The sequence below is a fragment of the Leptinotarsa decemlineata genome, unplaced genomic scaffold, assembly GCF_025532065.1.
Source record: "Leptinotarsa decemlineata unplaced genomic scaffold, Ldec_3_MD MMD2_tig00026358_RagTag_RagTag, whole genome shotgun sequence".
NCBI classification, from domain to species: domain Eukaryota; kingdom Metazoa; phylum Arthropoda; class Insecta; order Coleoptera; family Chrysomelidae; genus Leptinotarsa; species Leptinotarsa decemlineata.
The window spans coordinates 3,927,323-3,950,890 of NW_027412703.1; the positions used below are offsets into that span (position 1 = coordinate 3,927,323).

Sequence of the window (23,568 nt, forward strand, 5' to 3'; positions counted from 1 at the left end):
TGTCGAGTCTGGCTTGAGAAAGCTATTGTATAGCGAAACACGTGTCGCGGTTTTTGTAAAACCCATTATATTGAAAATCATACAATAAACTGTATTCATTAGGTTTTTAATATGGGTTTTCATCAAGTATCGTCCAGTTCTATGCAATTACATCAATTGTTGTTTCATTGCTTGTGGTAGGCTTATTTCGGTTATTATTCATTTGTAGTTCTAATTTAGCGTGTAGAAAGTTCACCAAAAGTTGTTCATCTTCGGACGCGAAATTAATATTGAGATCTCTGAAACAATATCTGAAACATGCCCCCTGGGGGGGCAAGTTGTTACAGTCTAGTCAAATTTTTTATTATTTGAAAAAGTATTTCACATTATTCAATGTCAAAAAGTTGTCATTTTGATGTTGAAGACTTCTTTCAAAATTGAAATTTCCAAATTGAATATTCTCACATAGCACAGGTATTCTGTTTTATCCGTTATTATGTTTTATATATATATATATATATATATATATATATATATATATATATATATATATGATATATATATATATATATATATATATATATATATATATATATATATATATATATATATATATATATATATATATATATTATGTCCTTTTTATATTACAGCCCTCGATAAAGCTAATAAACATTAGCGAAAGCTCGGGCAGCTAAAAAGAGTAAATATTTATTCTAATCAGACCGAATCCCCGAAAAACTACTATTCTATACTTACATACGGTCGTTACACTATCAATTATATATATATAAATATATATATGTATATATATGAATATATATATATATATATATATATATATATATATATATATATATATATATATATATATATATATATATATATATATATATATATGATATACATCCAAGAGACAATTTCACTGAACCTAGCTCTCAAAAAATTCACCCAATCAATTTACCCAAAAACTCAATCTCAAACTGCCTTTTTGTTTTAGGTTTGGAGCTGGTTTTGCATCGAACAGTACCGGCATAATTTTGAATAACGAAATGCGCGATTTTTCGTCACCAAATATGACAAATGGAAATGGATTTGCTTCATCCCCAGCAAATTTTGTGGCTCCTGGTAAACGATCCATGTCTGCCATGTGTCCTTCAGTAGTCCTAGATCATAACAAGGAGGTCCTATTAGTTATTGGCGGAGCTGGTGGACCAAAAATTACGACGTCAGTGGCAGTGGTATGTGAAACTAGAGTGTCGATAAAAAATTCATTACTTGTATCACAAGATATTCAAACTCAACCAACTTAAAACCGTTGTGGCATATTGCTGAAGACTCATAAATAATACTGAACACGCCATAAGGAGAATTCAGCTGAATTGTTAGTACAAGAGATGCTTTCAATCTACCCATTAAAATGGTTCAAAATGAATAGTTTGATCCGGGAATATCAACTTATTCTTATTATTATCCTGTTTCATATTGTTTCATATTATTATCCTGTTTTACATTGGGGATAATTCCGTTTTCTGCTTCGATAAGTTTGTTGGAGTTTAAAATTAGACACCAATATGTCTTGGAGGCTGGAAATACAAAGGCTGCTTCTCAAGAGTTTGGACCACTGTTTCAAACCAGAAAACGGTACACGCCTCAGCAATTTTTGATGCTTTATGAAGCTCAGATCAGACCTTCATTGGAGAATTGTTCTCATGTATGGAGCTCTGCCCCCAAATGTACCCTGAAGCTGCTGGATTCTGTTTGAAGGTGGTTGACAATGTTTCGTGTTTCATCAGTTCGGACTTCCATTGTCTAATATAATATGTTATATTAATTGAAAATTTATAAAATTATTACAATATGTTAAAACGACGATAAAAATAAAATAAATACAACAATAAAAATTAATTGGCGCTCCGGGGCGACTTCATTGATTCCAGTGGCGCATTTGCTCTTTCAGCTGCAGGAAAACCCGGAAAAACCTGCAGCACCACATCATCTGAAGATCTTGATCTAACAATGTCCTTTCTCTCATAAAACAAAATGTAGGGTGTCTCCAGAGGCTCCAATAAATTCAATGCATCACCAGAACACTTCGTGACACGACTATCGTCAAACTTAAACCAGTCCGTTTCTTCTTTGACCAAGGCGTAATAATGACCACATTCAACGCCAGAACCACAGTGAACAATGACTGCATGAATATTATAACAGTGGTCTGCTAGGTTGAAATGTTCATCTATTTCGAACCTTCCAAAGAGTTTCTTGCTTCCGTTAGAGGTTGAGTCTTGTTTGAAAATCATCAGTGTTATTATTAGATTGACTGGTGCCTCAGCTATACTTGTTTCCTTATAACATTTATAATATAAATTGATTTAAAATTCCTAAAAAAAATAAAAACGATTAACCGAAAATAACAATTTTATTATAACTGAAATTACGAAGAAATAACATACAAGGAACAACCAAAAAAAATTGAAATATCAATAAAAGCTGGTACAGGTACCAAATTCAGGTAATCACCAATGGTATATATGTAACAGCATCATTATACCCACATAGTAAGAAGTCATCTGAGTAGGGTCAGACTGGGACTGTACCTTCATTGGAAGAATATATGTAAAAGGAAATGAGAACTCATTATAATATTCAAGATTGATAGAGGAATATATTCAGGGTGACAATTTTAAAATTTACAATGTCTTTATCTGAGCAGCCAAATGAAATATAAGAAATCGCTGAAAAAAACTTCCATAATAGGGGGGGGGAACAAAATTATGCAATAGCTACTTGTTTTCACTCACCTCCTAACCCGTAGCCATCGCAATTTTATATTTTGAAATGGAAACCCTCTACTTGTGATATCTCCTCTAAAAGCTCTTGAGAAACGCTCTTCTAGGAAAGATACCCTCTAAAGCTACATTCGATGTATGAGAGTTTTAGTTTATTGAATAAAACAGTATTCATTTCAATAAAAATTATATTTTTCATTATTATTTCAAGAAATGTTTGAAAACATTCTTATCACCATAGTAGCATTATTATCAAAACTTTCAAAGATGTTATGCTGATCAATGGATTGAAAGAAGAGGTCCTATTGAACGGCCTCCTGGATCCCCGGACCTATTTGCTCTTGATTTCTTCCTCTGGGACCACTTGAAATCCTTTGTTTTTGAGACGTACCCTGACTCAATATAGCAATTGTAGGAAAGAGTAATCCGAAAATGCCTAGCTATTTCCAGAGAAACATTTGCCAATGTATATCAAACAAATAGTGCTTCAATTAATGAACCAAAAACTACTACATCGAATGTAGCTTTGTAGGGTATCATTGAAGAGCATTTCTCTTCACCTGTCATGTTACCTGAGAAAAAGATATGAAAATAATTTTGGTGCATAGAGAGTTATCATAATTGTCACCTGTGAAATGCCAATCAAAACAAGACAAAAACGGCCTTCGTCAACTTTATCGAATCCCAAGTAACCATTTTTTTGCTGACGGAATTAATCGACTTGTGTTACATATTATTTCCCATTAGAATGTTTGTCACTGAATCATTTTCGACTGAAAATTATTTGATACTGTTTGTGTTTATAAATCTTTCTCTTGGAATATTATTATATCCGAGAAATACACGATACATGGATGTTTTGTCACTTTCAAAATTAAAAATTTCGATATTTCTTTAAAATTACAAGTATCTACCAATAATATTTCTAAATTTGAAGGTCATAATGAGACATCTTTGGTTCGGGATGGATCTGAAACATGCAATAGATGAGAAAAGGTTGCATCACCAACTCTTTCCAATGGAAATTATCTACGATACTGCTTACCAAACATCGGTAAGAATTATTCAATCGTGAAGAAATACTCACTCACACAGATACATTTTTCAGGGAATGGACATTGTTCAGGGATTAGCTTCAATCGGACATAATTACTCTTTCAAAGATGATAATGGTTTCGCAGCAATTACAGCCATTTCTAGATCATCCGAATCTGGTGAAGTCGTTGGCTGCAGTGACATGAGGAGGCCAGGATATACAACATACCTTGGTTAATAATTATTGGTAGCTCGTTTTTTTGTAAAATTATCAGCACATTTACATCAAAATATTACAAACGCATCAATCAATTATCGATTAGGTCGATTATAATAAATGTAATTTAGGAATATTCTTACTTTCCGCTCTAATTTTGACCTGAAATTGACTTGATTACTACCGCAGACATTTTCAATAAGGTCTACGTTTGACACAAGTGAAATAAAATCTGTTCAAAATATGTTTTTTTCGTTAGCCAGCTGTCGCACCCCCACGAACGACAACCCTCAATAGTCGAAACTTGTGCGAGCTAAGGATTAACGAGGTCTTACCTTTTAACGTATGATTCCTAACACGGGTTGGACGATAGCAAGTGAAAATCGATAGTTCAGCCAGGGGCTTGAACCAGCTATCAACACGGCAGTCAATTCGAGTGAGTGAACAAAGCATCCACGTCGAACCGCTTGGCTACCGACCGAACGATAGGTATCATAAAACACCAAATCTAGTCAAATAATATTCGACTTTTCAAATATGGTGGGATTCAGGAAGATGTAAAGAATAGAATAGCCCTTTCGCTGTGTCAAATGAATGCATACCGCTGACCGATGCGGCAATAGTTTTTTAAAACTAAACTCGATATTGGTTTAACCATTGTTTTTTATACATGTATCAGAACCGACTCTAATAAATTTGTCCTGAATTTTTGCAAGACGCGCATGTGCGCTATACGCAGTTTTCGAGGAATTTCTTTTAAAAATGCGGAGGACGCATTAGTGCGCTTGAGGAAAATTCTTGTGAATCAAATACAAATTTTTCGATACAAACTGAAATTTTATTCATAAAAACAGGAATATAAAACTGTAAAATGAAAATATGCACATTATTAACTCTTTTTGTGAAATGATGTCTCTCTATATTGAAACATGATATTCTTTGAAACAAATGCCTAAGCAGAGGCCAGGTTTATCGGGATATTCTACACAATTCTTCACGAATCTTCTTTTTATTGCAAATCCGACATTTTTTTCTAAGAGTTTTTCCATGTTCATTACGTAACTCAATTTTTGAAGGTATGTGGTTTACACCTGAAAAAGTTTCTGCTTCTTGACATTTTTCTGGTAACAACTTTTCAAATAGTGACAATCGAAACTTATAAAATGATATTTTCCTATTCTTTCCATGGTGCTTATTATACAATTTATGAGCATTCTGCAAATATAGCTGAAACATATGCATGCCAATTTTTTTATACCAACGTAAAGTTTTGCCTGTCGGCAGATAATAAGAAGACATTTCAGAAATATTTTCAGTTCGAACTTAAAATATTAATTTCAAACCACATATTTATTAATAAATGTATCTTCTTACTGTTATCTACATCACATTCGTCCTCATACTCATCATCTAAATCTGAATTATATAAAAACTGCATCATTTCCTCAACAGTCAGTTTTTGTTCATTTTTCACTCGCACAGTCTTACGTCTTTTTACATCTGAAGAAAGGCCCAGCTTTATTTATATCATCCATTATAATACGAATACAAACAATTAAATTTATAATTACAATGAATAGACTCGAAACTACAAACCTAACCTAAACATTAACTATGTGAATTACTGAGACGCGACGCCATCTATAAACAGTAGTTAGCTTTAAAAAAATGCGGACAAAGTTTGCTCAATCTCCTGAAACTGCGTCACATTTTAAATATTGGATAAATCTCCATAAACACAGGACGCTTAAGCGCGCCATACACATTTTACAAAGAACCGAGAAGGCGCGCATGTGCGCTTTACGCAGCATCACCTACATGATGCACAGTTTTTTAGTTTCTTACACATAGTATTCATTGAGTACCATTGATGCAGTTAAAATCGATATAAAATATAACAATATAAAACAATAAATAATAAAACGACCTTGAAAAATTCAGACACATTTGAGCATTTGAAGGAGTTGTTCCTCTGTAACACTGAATATATCCAGTTCACAGTTCCTCACCATTTTGTTAACGGTTTCGAGGCATTGTTGGAGAGGAGACAAATTATTTCGTGGTCTCTTCTTCTCAGTTTTACATCAGGTACAATAAAATCAATAGTATAGCGAACTTCAGGTACTTTCGATTTCCTAAGAATGTTGAAAATCAAAAATCACTTCCCAGGACTCACGGCGATCTTTCAATGGTTCGCTGGAATATGATATAAATTAAGGCCAGACATTGGTTTTTCTCAATAATCGTTTCTGGGTGTACTTGGCAGAGTTGATACTCTGATCTATATCTGTTACATACAATATAAATAGCACAGGCCCTAATATTGACCCCTGAGGAACACCTCTCTCAATAGTTCTCAGTTGTGAGGTGACCTTCTGAGTCTTGCTGCCATTGTTTTGGGCTATACTAACGTACTGTGTACGATTTTCTATGAATGTTGACATCCAAGTATTCGCTACCCCTCTAATACCAAATCTTTCTAGTTTTGCTAATAACTTAGCGTGGTTCACACAATCGAAAGCCCTGCTCAAGTCACAAAATACTGTAGCTGGACTTTCACCTCCTTCAATATGTTCTACCACCGTGCTATAAAAGGAAACTAAAGCCGTTATCGTCGACCTGGATTCTCGGAAACCAAGTTGGTTTTCGGTTATAATTTCAAATTTTTTAATAAATGTTATAAGACGGTCCAGAAAAAAGTATTTGAATACTTTTTGAAAACTGAAAGGTATAGTCTATCAATTCTCAATTGGAACTGCAATAAAAATGAGAGTACAGTCATAAACATTTCTTGCATGTGGCCCCTGGTCGCCCAGATAGTTAATAAACGTGCTATCAAATGTAGTTGAGGAGTAAAGGCTCGGCTAGCTGGACTGACTGAATACTAATTTTTGTCCGTTTCACAATATTTCTTCATCCGTGTGTTCGTGGGGTTAGGTGAAGTAGTGAGTGGTTTTGCAAACCGATTTTTGAAAACTTTTTCTAGAGATCAATTACACTTACACCAAACTGATATTTTTGCACCCGACGCGAGTTTCGCTAACAAGGTTAGCATCTTCAGGAGAAGCAAATTGATACTGAATCTAATTCGTGGGGTTAGGTGAGGTAGTGAGTAGTTTTGCAAACCGATTTTTGAAAACTTTTTCTAGAGATCAATTACACTAACACCAAACTGATATTTTTGCACCCGACGCGAGTTTCGCTAACAAGGTTAACATCTTCAGGAGAAGCAAATTGATACTGAATCTAAAGACAAGGGTAAGCTGTTTATATACCTAAAGTTTTTGGTCCGATGTGGACTTTGTTTGTTAAATGATGATTATCCTAATTTTTCGGTAATTTGCAGGTAGTGGTTCCACTAGTTAATTACCGAAAAATCAATTAGGAACAAAAGGAATAAAAGATTCGCAAACGTTGATGGTGCTACAAAAGATGTGATTCGGCGAACAATTTATGGTATATACGAAAAAAAATCAAGTACCAACCTTGGAAATGATTTGGTATACATTACTCGACTATCCCGATTACAATTACAAATCTTCAGAAACTACCTTAAATTTCGAAGTTTTTCATAATTACTCATGGTGGAAAAATTCAGTTGAAATAACTTTTTCATGGGGTGATCAATTGCTATTATTGTAAGAATAAGTAATTGAAAAACTACCACTGAAAAATAATATACCGACGCCTATGTCGAGGCGATAAATTCCTTCTCGGTGCTGTTCCAATTGGTATAGAAAATACTATATCATTACTGGTCTGTAATTTTCCAAATTATTTCGATTATTTTTTTTTTGTGAACTGAAATCACTTTCCCGCATTTTAGTCCTAGACAAAGACAAATTCACCATGAAAGTGAGAGGTGTTATTATCGATTTGATAACTTTTTTTAATAAAAAAGGAGGAACTTCATCTGGACCTGTCAAACATTTATTTTGTATTCTATTTTTTAATATGCTGACTAACTGATTTTCCTGAAATGGACTAAGAAAAATAGAAATGGGATTGAAATCTGTATTTTCTGTTGGTTCTATGCCTTTTTTGTCTAATTGAGAAATCGGATCATTTAGAGCAGTAACAAAAAAGTTGTTGAAACGTGTTGCCAACTCAGAGGGATTTTCAATCATTTGATCTCCCATTTTTATTTTTATGTTTTGGAAACCTCTAGATTCATTTGACAACTCCACAATCACCCTCCAGCATGTTTTTGCAGGGCCATCTGATGCAAAAATCCTGTTTTGATAATGTTTCTTTTTGGTTTTTTTTTACCAAGGCTTTATGTTTCTTTTTTGAGATACGATACACATCTGAGAATAGTGGGTTATATGTTTGTAGTATGTAAAGATCACTGAGATTATTACTGGACAAACTAACTTCTTCAGTAATTCAATACTTTTTATAATTTTTTTTATTTTTCTTTTGTGGAGATTTTTTATTGAAATGATACATGAATACTGAATGAAAATAATTGGTCATTCCATAGAGAACCGTCCAACATTCGAAACAGAACAACCTAATATCTCTACTATTTTGGCATTCTCCGAGTTTTACTAAAATGTTTATGAATGTTTAATAAAGGACTATATGAACATTTTTACAGTATTGAATATTCTCAAAAATACATCAAGATTAATTTATGAAACATTTGAGTATCCAAAGTGAAATACTCAAAATTGAAAAAAAATATACCTAAATGTATTCCACGAAATGCTTTCAATTCTACTACCGCCAGATTCATTGAAAATTCCTAGGGCGTATTTCGATTAGGTTTCCATCAGTCCGACAAGCATTAACAGGACATTCGGAAATTTATGCGGAATTAGGAAACGCCCACAATGGGAAATTACTGGAAATTACCTGATGTCTTACAGGAAGTGTTTTCCTGTTCCTGTAGATTGCCGCCGGAATTTGTGAGCCTATTCGAATAGTAAGAGCCTTTAATGGTTTCGCACGATTAGAATTTTTTTCTCTCTTCTTCTGCTCCTCAATGATGAAATAGAATTCCTGTAACAAAGAGAATACGGTCTGAATACAAACTTCAACACATTACCTGGAATCACTGAAATTTCCATTTATCACGGAGTGTAAAAATCATTTGTTCATAATAATTTCACTAAAAGGGTATATTTTCAGGAGAAAAAATAATTTTTGGGAAAGAAAGTTTTTGGCTTTCTACAAGATGGAGAAGTAGAAAGCCAAAAACTTTCTTTCCCAATAATTTCATGGTTTCAAACAACCTCAAAATAATATCTGAAGAAGATCTGTCATTCCCATTTCCAACAAAAAAATATTGTTGCTAATGGGTAGAGTTGAATTTATAGTAAATCTTTATATTTGTTTATTCTTTGATTTAGGCTTTGCGAAAAATTTGCATGAAATATTTTGAAAAAAATTAAATAAAGTACTCGAAACACTTGAAATGTTGACAGTGGCATACGGTGATGGTACTCTATGTCAGAAAAATTGTTATAAATGACACAAACTTTTCACAGAAGGCCGAGCAGATGCAAATGACGACGATGAAGATGCAAGTGAAGATTCCGATGCATTTGAATTATGAAACACAGAGATTATGTTTCAACCTATATAAAAATCTACATCTCAAGTTTGGTTTCGAGGGAAACAAACTATTACAACCAACATTAGATTTGACCGAAATTCCTTTCTCAAGTGTACGTAAAATAGTCAAAAACAAATCTTATGAACGCAAGACGCGATGTGATACAGGTTTACCAAAACCTTTAGACGGTTCATCTAGTAAAATCATTGAAAAAAGCAATATACGACTATTCAACAAAAGTCATTTTTGTGGAGGAGAAATCAGTTTTATATCGACCTTTTTTGGGTATTTGTTACCTTCCACAATCTGAAAATCTCAATAAAGAAATATCATTAATTGAATCTGTTTTGAAAGATAACGCTTATCCAGATTCGTTCATAAACAGCTTCACAAATACAACAACATCCAACTCAACAATAACTGACTCAACATCCACCGACACCTTTCACAACTAACGTTTTACCTTACATTCCAAGACTATCTGAAAAAATAAGACGAATCGGAAATAGATATAATGTTAGAACACCTTTCAAAACAAAAAATACACTGAGATCTATACTCACACATACAAAACCCAACAACACTGAAGAAAAAACCAAAAATTGCACTTATAAAATACCTTGTTCTTGTGGTAAAAGTTACATTGGTGAAACCTCAAGACCATTGAAAGTGCGTGGGAATGAACATCGAGATTACATAAAAAATAGACAATTGACAGGATCAAAATTATCAGAACACATTTTAAAGTCAGACGGTGAACATCGGGTGGAATGGAATAGGACAAGAATGATTACCAATGAGCCTCATTCTAAGAGACGTAAGCTAAAAGAATCAGCATATATTCTCATGTCTGGAGAGAATTGTATCTCGAATAGCTCCTTAGAAATAGACTGTACTTGGCTACCCATCTTGAAGAAAACTTTGGAGAGTGGCGAAATGGCAACAAACTGATATCGGAGAATACCTTGTATTACATCGAATGTTTCAGTTGTCAATCAACAACATTGACATAATTTCATATTTCAAAACTTCTTTAACATCTGTCGAAGAAGTAAAGAAATAAGATATCAAAAAAGGAATAACTGCGAATATATTCGAATTTTTTATCCATTTCTGAAGACGGAGCCAGATTTTGGCCTCCGAAACGTAAAAGATAAGTATTATTTCTCAACAATTTTTTTTTGATAGGCAAAATTGTTAAATACGACAAGTTACTGATAAATAGAAGATTTTTCTTTGAGAAAAATACTTTGATTTTAGCCTTCTACACTTGCATGAAGTTCTCCATTATAATTTTTATATTTTTCAGATCGTGGAAGGTAACAAATACCCAAAAAAGGTCGATAAAATATACGACTGTTACAAAAGCAATGCGATTCCTACAACTGAAATCATAAGGAAAAAATTGAATACTTTCGGCCATAACATGAGTTGCTGTGACACAACTCTTCAGAATTGAATAAATAAACTAGGATTTAGATTTAAAATAATAAACAAATGTCAAACAGTTATGGAAAGCAGAAGAATAGTGAAATTGCATAACAAATACTTATAACAAATAACTAAATATATACAAGAACAACGGAAAATTTTCTATTTGGACGAAACTTGGTATGACACTCACGACATAGTTACTAAAGGGTGGACTGATGGTTCGAGAATGTGTACGTTTAACATGCCTGCAAACAAAGGATCGCGACTAATCATTGTGCATTGCGGAGGAAGTGAAGGATGGGATCCGAATGCTTTGAAACTATGTGGAAAAAATCTTGAGGACTGCAATGTTGACTATCATAAGAACATGGAAGCTAATATTTTTGAAGAATATTCCATTCAGAACGAATGGAGAGATGGTGATCTCAGTAATGTTCATAACATTTTATTTGATTCTTGGAATCAAATTCGAATCTTCATCAGCATTAGTCTCATAAAACCGAATTTGTTCCACCTCAATTCAACGCACATATGGCAGAACACGAGCGAAATACTTATGAGAGTGCTGAGGCGAGCTGGCAAAGGATGTTGATTTTATTTGCAGAACGTAACCCATTTTCAGTGCTGGAATACACATTTCCCAACGAATATAAATGAGGGCTGATATTTGGCGTGTGCACAGCGAGTTAGTGATCTTTATAAGTAAGATCGAATACCGACATCCATCAAAACAGAATAAACATGTTTGCAGAGATCCGAACTAATGCCAGCGTGCCGTTTGGAAGTTGCGAGTTAGAGAGTGATTCCCTCCGTTTTATTTGTGATTTCATTTCCAGGTGGAAACGGGGTGATATTTGACGTGGGGTAGTTGGACGTATTTTGAAAAATACAGCGATTTGAAATTTAAATATAAAGTTATTGATTTTTTTTAATGTTTTTGAATTTTTATTAATATTGCAATGCCTTTCCTGCTACTATACAGAGTGTTCCTTAAACACATGCTGATATTTAAGGAGGTAATTCTTAGACCCATTTCAAGAAAAAAAATTCCTATGGACGTATGTTCTAAACGCCTTAACTTTTGAGATACAGGGTGGCAAAGTTTTCAAAAATAATCAGTTTTTTAATAATAACTGAGATAATTTTGTAGACATCTTCGGCATATTTGGTACATATGTTCCATGCCTCAAGGAGCATTTTCTGATGTACACAAATTTGTATTTTTTCAAACAGTGGCATCCCTACGGGTTTCGCATTGAATATTTTTGTGGAAAAAGTACTACGCCAATGCTTTCTTTTCAAAATAAAATCATTTTTAAAATCCTCATTTATTTTTGAGAAAATTTGGTCTCCTGGCATTTCTTTGTCTGACGCATGATTTTCACTCAAAAAAATAAAAATCGACAGAAAGCAAATTAAGAAATTAGATCAATTCTAAAATGAATGAGAATCTGAAAATTGCTTCATAACGCATTACCAATTCCCTAATGATATTTGAAAACATAATCTGCAAAAAAATAAATTTTTCACAAAAACGAGTTTTATTGTGACAGTAAGTCTAAACGAATAGCACAAATTTGTTAATTAGTAATAATACCAAAACTGATTATAAAAATTGTTGGAAGTGGCCACCTGCACTTAGTATGCATGCTTCCGCCCTTCTACGCATGGAATTACGCACCCGTTCAAATATTCATGGCGTATTTCGTATAGTTTCACACTAGGCAACTATTCGCTCTCTTAAATCTCCTAAAGTATCAACGGGAGTTTTATACACAAGAGTTTTAAGGTGACCCCATAAAAAAAAATCTAAACTGTTGAGATCGGGGGATCTTGCTGGCCATTGCTGAGGTCCTCCGCGACCTATCCAACGATTAGGATAAACTGTATTTGAATGGTTTCGGACAATTACACTGAAATGAGCAGGGGCGCCATCGTGCATGTACCATATTCGATTCCTTAACGCAAGTGGCACATCTTCCAATAACCCAAGTGAGTCTTCTTCGAGAAAGTGTAAATAAGAACGACCATCAAGGCGTCCTGGTAGAAAAAATTGGCCTATTAGATGATCACCTATAATTCCTGCCCATACATTAACCGAAATTTGGTGTTGGAAATGGGTTTCGGTTATTGCATGGGGATTTTCTTCAGCACACACATGATTGTTATCGAAATTTTGAATGGCATTCCGAAAAAAATTTGCTCCATCTGTGAACAAAATTTGTGTCCCAAACTGCGAATTTAGTGCAATACTTTGTAGATACCACTGACTGAAGTTCACACGCTGTGGAAAATTTCTGGGGAGTAATGCCCGCACTCTTGAAATATGGTATGGGTATAACAAAAAATCAACCAAAATACGCCAAACAATTTGATAATAAATATCCAGAGTTCTAGCGATCTTCCTCGTACATGTCTCAGGATGTTCCTCAATTTCTTGCAGCACCGCTTCCTCAATTTCAGGAGTTCTTACTACACGAGGTCTACCTTCCGGAGTCCCTTTCTTGAAACTACCAGTTTCCCCAAGTCGACAATGAATATTTGAAAAGGTTCGGCTATCTGGTAAGGCACGATTAGAATATCTTTTCTGATAAATGCGCCTGGCTTCTGTTGCATTACCATCGGCAAGGCCATACCTATACGTAATGCATTTGCGCCATTTCCGCATTCGTATAATTTACCATATTTACTGAAATTCAGAAAAACAGCGGACTGCCAAAATAACTTCAATAACACTTCAAAATCAATCAAAACGCGCTGTGACAGTTTTTAACACCAACACCTTACTTTTAACCAACATCAATATTAGCTACTGACGTTTGTACATACAGAGAATTCGTTTTTTATTGCTATGGTGGATACGCTGTTTTTTCTGCTTTTAATCTTTAAAAGAAATCACATATCGGCAAACTCCATATTTCCAAGAGGTGCAGTAAATAAATTCTACTACACGTCATTTATTCCAGGATAACTAAATTTATGTTTTCAAAAATTATTAAGCGGTGATGCGTTATGACGTAATTTTAATTGAGAACAGTGCATCTGACAACAAACAAATACCTTTTAGATCCTCAATTATTTTGCAACAAATCTGCTCTTAGTTTGCTTTCAGTCGATGCACGATACCGCATCAGATTTTTAAGGAATTTATCCTTAAGTGAAGCGAATTTTTATTTTTTGAGCGAAAGCCATGCGTCGGACAAAGAAAACCCAGCAAATCAAATGTGCTCAAAAATGTATGGAGATTTTAAAAATAATTTTTAATTCAAGATAAAGCAGTGGCGTAGTATTTTTTTTTCGCCAAAAATATACATTTCACTCGTACGTACGCCACTGGCAGAGAAAATTAAAAAAATTGTGCATCAGAAAATGCGCCTTGAGGCATGGAACATATGTACCAAATATGCCAAAGATGTCTACAAAATTATCTCAGTTATTATTAAAAAACTGATTATTTTTGAAAATTTTGCCACCCTGTATCTCAAAAGTTAAGGCGTTTAGGACATACGTCCATAAGACGTTTTTTCCTTAAAATGGTTCTAAGAATGACCTCCTTGAATATTAGCATGTGTTTAAGGAACACCCTGTATAACCCTCAATATTTAAATTTAATGGGTTACAATGAAAGTTTGTGTTAACACACCCGATTGATGAACTAGTGTAAATCTTTAGCCAGGTGTAAAAGTTCCGCAAATAATTATCTACTGTGATGTTGATAACATTTCTTAATGGTCGGTCGGTAGCCAAGCGGTTCGGCGTGGGTGCTTTGTTCACTCACTCGAATTGACTGCCGTGTTGGTCGGTGGTTCAAGCCCTAGTCTGAACGATCGATCTTCACTTGCTATCGTCCAACCCGTCACACGTTAAAAGGTAACACCTCGTTAATCTCGCACAAGTTTCGCCTTCTGAGGGTTGTCGTTCGTAGGGGTGCGACAGCTGGTTAACCGAAAAACAGATTTTTTTTAAACAGATCCGAATTCGTTGGAATGTGTAAGAAATATTATTTCAAATATGGAAATTGATGTTCCCGGATTTATCAGGAACAACTGTTCTACAAATTGTATTTATCATTTGAATATAAAATTTAAATTAATATACTTTCCCTGGAAAACTCGAATGCGCTGAAATGAATGAAAGCAATATGCTCGAGATATTTATGAGAAACAGAGGGAGAAGAAATTAAAAATTCCCAAGCTCATTCTCAATGATTTATATTATCTTGTAAACCTGACACCAACCCCAGCTGTAATGTTATAGGCAATTTCTTTGGAGATTAAAACTTTTTCGGCGGAACCTTCGACATGTCAATTTCAGCGAACACTCGTAGAATTTGTAGGAGCTTTACGGTCTGCAAGGTGTTTTGTGTTTTGTTTAACTTTTGAGCCGACCAAAACAAAAACACGTCGGTGGCAGCTTAATAACCTCCGGGAAATTAATAGAGTTAACTTCGGAGAGTTTTCGGACCAAATGTTTTGTATTGTCTGGCCTGATTTATAGACGAGTTTTCCAAGGTCCTGTTAGGGAAACTTTGAACAGGAGGAAGATATTAATTTGAAGGCTGGCCGTGCTGAAATTCGGGCTGAATATAAACAGCGACATTGCCGCATTGTTCGCTCCGCAATGACAAAGTGGGGGGAAAATAATGAATCACGACTGGGTATTTTCATGAAGTAATAAAAAACATTGAGAATTTTATAGCTGGTAATTACGTTCTCGCTTTCAAAAGATCTAAAGTAATGATTTACAGTAATGACATATTTAAGGACAAAACCCAAGCACTACAGAAAAACCCGTAAGGCGCTCTCAGAGCGGTGCCTGTGCGGAAGTGGCGATTCACATTGGATTTGAATCGCTGAAGATTAAATTCATTTGGAAAAATGTTCTCAGAAAGTTTATTCCACATAAACGCAGTTCTCCAGATGGAAGAGTTCTTAAACAGTGAAGTTCGAGGTGTACTGAGTTGAACCTCAAAACTATAAGCAGCCACAGTCCTTCGTGTATTTCTGATAAGTTCCGCTCTTGGTGGAATCAAATGTGCCAAGTCACTTGAACACCTCCCGTGAAAGTATCTATATAGAAGAGAGACAAATCTCCAATGTTTCATCGGTGTTGTAGGCCAGGGGTAGCGGGGTCCAGAAAAAAAACCAATATTAATAATAAAGTGCTACATATTATTTCGGTTTCAAATCACATACTGAATTATTAAGGAAACACAAGACCTCTTATTAATGTGAAAAACTACACCGATGGTCTTGAGCCAGTGTTTTACAGTTTGGTTCTCGAGAGGAACAGCAAATTTGAAGTCTGTCTTCTAGGTGAGCGTCTGTTAATCTCGAATTTTTCAAAAAATTCATCTTTGAGAAAGATGTTTCACATATCGCCGGGCTAATGTGAACATTGCATAAGTCCAATTTTTCACAGAATTAGTTTTAAGCTGTCTGTTAGCGAAGCAGCGTATATATACATCCAAATCAAATAACTATGTAAAGAGTATTTAGATGGCACTAGAAACAGAAGTATGAAATTCGCGAAAGTCCCACTAGATATTTAGTTTGGCCGTTATTTTATCAGACTGAGATTCAATATCACTAAGGTAAGTACATACTATATAAATTTAGGCTTTTGAATTGTGTTAACATATATTAGACTGGATTATTATCATTTTTGTAAACTTAGGGAGTCGTACATTTTTCACACTGTTGATATATTTAGAACTCACAGAAGTTATGCATGTTTCAAAGCCTTTTGAATATCAATTATTATTATAGAGATTGATTTTACCAGGGGCTTCATAACCTGGGGGCTTCTTTACTGGGATGTTTTTACCAGTGGCTTTACGCTTTGTGGCTAAAGATAACAAGTATGGATCGTAGGACAAGAGGTTTCAAATTGTTGAGTTTAATAAAACAACCGGCCAACGCTTTGAAGGACATAACTAACGATAGTTCTGGAACATCAACTCGTAATTCTATAGAATCAAACACGACAATAAAACTGTTCAAAGATAAAGATCCAGACAATCATACTGATACAAAGAGCGCAGAACAATGCGAGGAAAAACTACAGTCAGCTCTTGCAGAATTAGAACAAGAAATTAATTTGACAAAAACATTTTAGACCTAGGGAAAAACAAAGATTTATCATCCAGCTTTCTCAACAGTAATATCCGGCATAGAGCAAACGGATACAAACTTTGATAGTTTTATTTTTTCCGATGAGATGCTCAATGCCAATACAACAAACAAAAAAAACCTACGAGAAAGGAATATTATCCATGGAGATAATGATGAAGAAGATGCAACAAATAATCCAGTAGAAGTAGATAATGAAAACAATGACCCTACATATCAAATCGGCAATGATAGGGGACAACATTTTGATGAAGAAAATAATGATTCTAGTGAAGAAGTTTCACGAAAAAGGAAGAAGAGAAGATTTTCTATTCCTGCAGAATGGAAATATAATACTAATAAAAGAAATAGATAGAAAGGGGTTGAGTATACCGGTAGAAAAAATAACAAGGTTGACAGAAAGAAAACTAAGAGAGTAATGAAACCGAGATGTCTGTGTTCAAACAAACCATTGAAAACCGGTAGAGAAATAATAATTCAGTGTTACAAAATGATGGATGAATAGTGAAAATTAGTTTTCGCGAAGTTTTGGTCCCTCTCGTAGCCTGAGAAGAACCACATTTTTGCAAAAGTCTTGAAAAATAAAACGAAAAGATCAAGGCATAGAAAGAATTCGGAAGTAAGAAAGAGGACATCTTCGTATAAGTATTTTCTTAAAAACAAAAGTGAAGAAATTAGGGTTTGTAAGCTCATGTTTTACAATACGTTAGGAATTTCTATGAAAACCATATCAGAGTGGATAAAAGATGAAATGTCTGGCCCAGCCAAAAGTGAAAATGAAGAGAATAATGATAAAAATATACAAAAAAAACCTTCACATTTCGATGAAAGAAAGCTAAATTTGAAAAAATTCTTTGAAGATCTGCCTTAACTTGAATCACACTATTGTCGAAAATCGTCAACAAAATTATATATAGAGCCAACGTTCAAAACCAAATCGGAGCTTTATTAACTGTATAAAGATAATTGGTGTGTAGAACATAATATAGCTCCATTATCCATTGCCACATTCTCAAACATGTTTGAAGATCTGAATTTAGCATTGTTTTTGCCAAAAAAAGACGAATGCGATGTCTGCATAAGCTACAAGATAAAAAGTCTAGAGGAATCTGTTTACAGGGAGCACATTATCAAGAAAGAAGAAGCACGGAAAGCAGAAGCAGAAGACGAAAATTAAGAAAATAGGGTATTTACGATGCCGATGGTCCTCCAGTAAGTACTTTTGTGCCCGAAATCAAACGTATGACCTCGGTACTATCGCACGAAGCTTATTGTACACAATTTTACAGTTTTTGATTTGCACTCCAAATATGGCTATCGTTTTCTCTGACATGAAGGTCAAGAGGAGCTCAGTACCAACTGTTTTTCATCAATAATTCGTAACTTCTTGATAAATAAAATAATTCCCCAGCTTGAGCCAATGCAACAAATAATATTATATAGTGACGGTTGTAGCGCTCAAAACCGTAATTGCATTTTGAGCAACGCGTTGTTAAATCTTGCACTCGTAAAACATGTTTGTATCATCCAGAAGTATTTAGAAAAGGGCCACACCCAAATGGGGTGTGACTCTATGCATTCTACCATAGAGAGGCAACTTAAAGGTAGAACCATTAATGTGCCAGCTGATTATGTCTCCCTATGTAAATGGGCTCGAAAAAATCCTAGACCGTATGAGGTGATCTATTCAGATTACACTTTTTTCAAAGACTTCAGTGAACTCAATTTAATAAAATCAATTAGACCTGGATTTGAAGTTGGTTATCCAATTGTTAATAATCTTAGAGTATACAATCGTTAGTCCTTAGCTCGCACAAGTTTCTCTATTTCTGAGAGTTGTCGTTCGTATGGGGGCGACAGCTGATTAACGGAAAAACAGATTTCAAAACAGATTTCAAACAGAACAGATATCCAGATGGTTAGTATAATCCAGATGGTAAAATCGAGATTAAGATTAAACATTCCGAGGAATTTCAAGATATGCCTATAAGATTGAAACCAAATTCAAATTATGTATCAATTGACTTTCTTCCCCTATTGTACAATGAAGAATTGAAAATAAAAAAAAAGTTTGAACATTTACGTTTTTGAAAAAATCTTTTGCCAAAGTTTATCATAATTTTTATGACAATATAAGAATGAATAACTTAACCATAATACTTACCATTTGATTCATTTTCAATATTATAATTTATGTAATTTCACTGAGCTTCTTACAAGTTCTTCTTGATTGTACTTATTTTCGATTTAATAAAAATAATGCCTTATGTATGTAAATAGTAGCGTTTACTTGTGATGTACTGTTTGGAACCTTTGGTATAGTAATGAATATTACTGGAGTTTTTTCCCAACACCAAGTCGTTATTTTTACACCTCGACACGTGTTTCGATCACCAAGTGATCATCTTCAAGAGGAAGATAAAACTAACAACTACTCAAAACTAAAGCTACTCATACTAATCAGGTACATCATACAGGTAGGTAATCAGTAATACCACCCATACATTAAATAATAGCGTTATTTTATTAGATGAAATCTGCATCAGTCCCTCTTCGTACTGGATATAAGAATGAATTTTGCATAACTCCTTTATTTTTCGACAGGTAACTATTATAAAAAGAATGAATACTTGAATGCAGTTCCCTAAATGTATTTTTCATCCAAATTTCATTTTCACCCAGATTACATTATTTTAAAGAATTAAAATAGTTTTTTGTTCTCCTGTAAAATTTAGGTTTTTGGACTTGTGCGTTAGGCCACGATGGGCCGACAATATGTGTGTCGAACCATATTGATAGCCAAATTGATAGCTAGTCTTTTACAATTTTTATATTTTTCTGGGACATGTTTGGCCCAAAATTCTTCAGTGGATACCGTTCTATATATTTGCCAAGACAAATCTTCTCGCAAATCGATTATCTCTATTTGAAGTGATGGCTTTGACAGATTGAACAACTCAGCAGACACATCTGACTATTCTACCGCTACATCAACTTCGAATGGCGATTTGAGAAACAGAGATAGCTTGCCCATTTCTGCAAAGTCTTGGAATCTTGTAGCAAATGCGTTCTTAAGATCAGCTAGAAATTTTACTAACACTGCAATCTTCTTCTTCATTTCCTTCTAACTATGTGCTGAGCGTATTTAAATACATAATTATTCTTTCAGAAAAAGCCATAACCAGCATATTGCGCTTGTTTATTTAGAACTCAAAGTTCTTTCTGGCTCTCTGCGTATTTAAAATTTGCAAGAAGGAGGTTACTTATTCTTTTATTAGCCAGACACGTTCGATAGCTTGACCTTCACTTAGCCTACGAATATTGTTTTGTTGCTGTAAGTCAGAATATGCTGAATCACATTAAAAAAGAAACTCCTTGAAAGGTCGATACTGAAGGGCGGAATAAAATCTCATAAAATTATTGACCAAGCTCTCAATCACTTATTTCAGTGTAGCACTAAGTTTACCAGAAAGGGCTACCTGGTGAATTATGCACTGATACGATATTAGACCTGGGTTTTTATCCCTAATTCTCTTTACTACACCTTTTTCTTTGCCAATCATTGCTGGGCCCCTCCAGTTAAAAGCGCATATTTCTGTGAAATTGGTACGTAGTTTAACCTTTGGATGTTACATGTGCGTAGTAAAGATTTAAAAATATTTGAATCACATGAGATATGAATAATTAGAACAAACACACGAGCGCAGACAGGCTAGATAGGAAGCTGATCAAACCATATGAAAGAAGTACTGAGTTAAATTCTATGTGGCTTGAAAATATTATCTTAATTAATGAAGGTAAAGTATACCTTATCTATGTATTTTAATTTATACTTGGTACACAAAACACATGTAGTGTCCGACCGAAACTGGTTTTTGCGACCGAATTTCGGCAACGGTCTCAGTTTCGGCCGAAACCGAAACTTCCTTACGCTAGTTGCACACACACCGATTTTGGACGGCCAGTATAAAATCGGCCGATATTTTATTGGTAGCGGATGCTTGCAGACTCACCGGATTTTTACCGGTCACCGTAATTAGCACGCACTAACAAAACTAAATTAATACGTAGTAACTACAATTTCACCGAGCAGTCGAAACTGGAATGGTCCGTAAAAATCCGGTGAGTATGCAAGAGTGTATTTAGTCATGTGCGCCACTACTTCCTGGTACTGCCGCCGATACAATGGCAGTGGACGGCTGCTCACCAGTATTTTACCGGTGACGATCACCGGTCGGCGTGTGTGCCAGGTCCCGTTCCCACATGTGGTTGGCCGATATTTTATTGGTAGCGTGTGTTTGCACATTCCGGATCAGTTGCTTTGTTGTCGTAATTAGCACGCACTATCAAAACGAAGTTAATGCGTAGTAACTTCAATTTCACCGAGCATTCGAGACTGGAATGGTCGGTAAAAAACCGGTGACTATGCAAGAGTGTATTTAGTCATGTACGCCACTACTTCCCGGTACTACCGGCGATACAGTGGCAGTATACCGGCTGCTCACCGGTATTTCACCGGCGACAATCACCGGTTGGCGTGTGTGCCAGGTCCCGTTCCCACATGTGGTTCACTATTGGAATTTGGACGACCGGGTACAAAGTCGGACGTCCAAAATCGGTGTGTGTGTGCAACTGGCGTAACAAGGATTGTGTTTTGAGGGAAAAATAATGAAAACGTTATTATTATCAGTCAGTTTTTATTTTTTTATTTTTAAATCACAATGTTATGAACTCTTCGACAGTTTTACTTATTGATGATTAACATAAAAAACCCTTATTCAAGAAAAAATATTGATTGCACCTTAAAAATACTTAAAATAGGTGGGGTGTTCATTTGAGTAGGTGTAGATTCTTTTGAATATTATTGATGGGTTTTCGAAAATATTAAACATAAAATGACTTATTTGAGTTGATACCTAATGTCACAATAGTCACGACATGATGAGGTATGTTGAAGCGGAAAAATGCCTTCGTCAATTGTATGAATTTTAACTCGCCGAACATGACCGATCACTGCGCGGGAACTCCCGAATGCAGTTTCGGTTTCGATCGTAGTTTCGGCAATTTTGGCGCCGAAACGGAAACTAAACCGAAACCCGTTTTTTTGCCGAAACTCGACCGAAACCGAACTTTCGGTCGGACACTACGTTACAATATTCGGTTCGAGGTCCGACCTTTCGCGGTCCGCCTGTTGCCCACCGTTGTTGTAGGTTATCAAAGTTGCACGTGATGTTCGCGTCTCCAGTCGGGCATACGGTTCTTTTCTAGATGGAATCCATCAACATTAGTGTATGTTTGGGGGCAGAGCTCCATAATGAGAACAATACTCCAAAGAAGGTCTGATCTGAGCTTTATAAAGCATCAAAAGTTGCTGAGGTGTGTATAGTTTTTTGGTTCGGAACCGTGTTCCAAGCTTTTGAGAAGCAGCCATTGCAATTCCAGTGACATGATTGTGCCAAGACATATTGGTGTTCATTTTAACCCCCAACAAACTTATCGAAGAAGAAAGTGGAAGTGTCTGACCTGACATTATTATATCCAGTTCGGAGACATTTGTGTCTTCTTGGAGAAAACCGATGCCTGGGTTTTTGTGGCATTGGATTAAACCTGGCTATTTTCACCCCAATTCAAAATCACTTCCAGATCTTCATTAAGATATGCAACCTCCTGCTGCCGGTGAAGATGTGCCTCGTAGCTGATGTTCTGGAATACAAATAGAATGACGAGACACGTGTGCTGCCGTCAGCAAAGCAATATATTGGATTCTTGTTTTTTTCCAATGAGTTGTTGATATACAATACAAAAAGGGTTGAAGACATACGATGAAACGTCGCCTGTTGATCTTTGTTTCCGAAAGCCATATTGATAATCGCTCAAGATGTTGAAGCCTTGGTTTACAATTTTCTCCATGAATTTCGATATCGCTGATAGCAAAGCGACTGGTCTATAGTTATTTGAAAGATTTTTCTTGTCCTGTTTTGGGAATAGGCTGAACTCAAGCAATCTTTCAACAAAAAAGAATAAGATAATAATTACTTCATTGAATAAAAAACAATTTTGTGTTAGTGGAAAGCAGCAATATGACAAAATTTCAATTTTTGTTGTTGAATAGTTGTTTCGTATTGGTTCATGATAATATAGTTTACCACAATTATTATATTGGTGGAGTATACTCAAAAATTAATCAGAAACATTACTTTTCGTTCAAAGTGAAAGGGTATATTTTCAGAAGAGGGTAATTTTTCGGAAAGGAAGATTTTGGCTTTCTACTTCACCATCTTCATTCAAAGAAATGTGGGAATCTTCCAAAGAAAGAAAGAAAGCAATTCATTTCAGAATAAACTCTTTACAAAGATATAAAGAAGTAACTTTCAGACACAAACTGAAAAAAAGCCCTCAGAAAATAACTATTTTCATATT

At 34.9% G+C, this 23,568-nt stretch overlaps 2 protein-coding genes across 3 annotated transcripts in view; one reads left to right on the forward strand and one right to left on the reverse strand.

Moving 5' to 3' along the window:
• The window catches only part of LOC111515361 (glutathione hydrolase 1 proenzyme), a 51,001-nt gene extending 46,736 nt beyond the window's left edge, over positions 1-4,265 (forward strand). Inside the window, exons 9-11 of the mRNA XM_074184654.1 lie at positions 980-1,220; positions 3,709-3,825; positions 3,880-4,265. Of these exons, the coding sequence (XP_074040755.1) occupies positions 980-1,220; positions 3,709-3,825; positions 3,880-4,044 (523 nt within the window). The 3' untranslated portion in view covers positions 4,045-4,265. The remainder of the gene's footprint in view (positions 1-979; positions 1,221-3,708; positions 3,826-3,879) is intronic.
• Positions 1-23,568, reverse strand: part of LOC111516143 (uncharacterized) — a 752,250-nt gene that overhangs the window by 395,090 nt on the left and 333,592 nt on the right. For both annotated transcript variants that reach the window (XM_074184848.1, XM_074184849.1), the window contains one exon: positions 8,881-9,027. The gene's annotated coding sequence lies outside the window, so the exon portion shown is untranslated. The remainder of the gene's footprint in view (positions 1-8,880; positions 9,028-23,568) is intronic.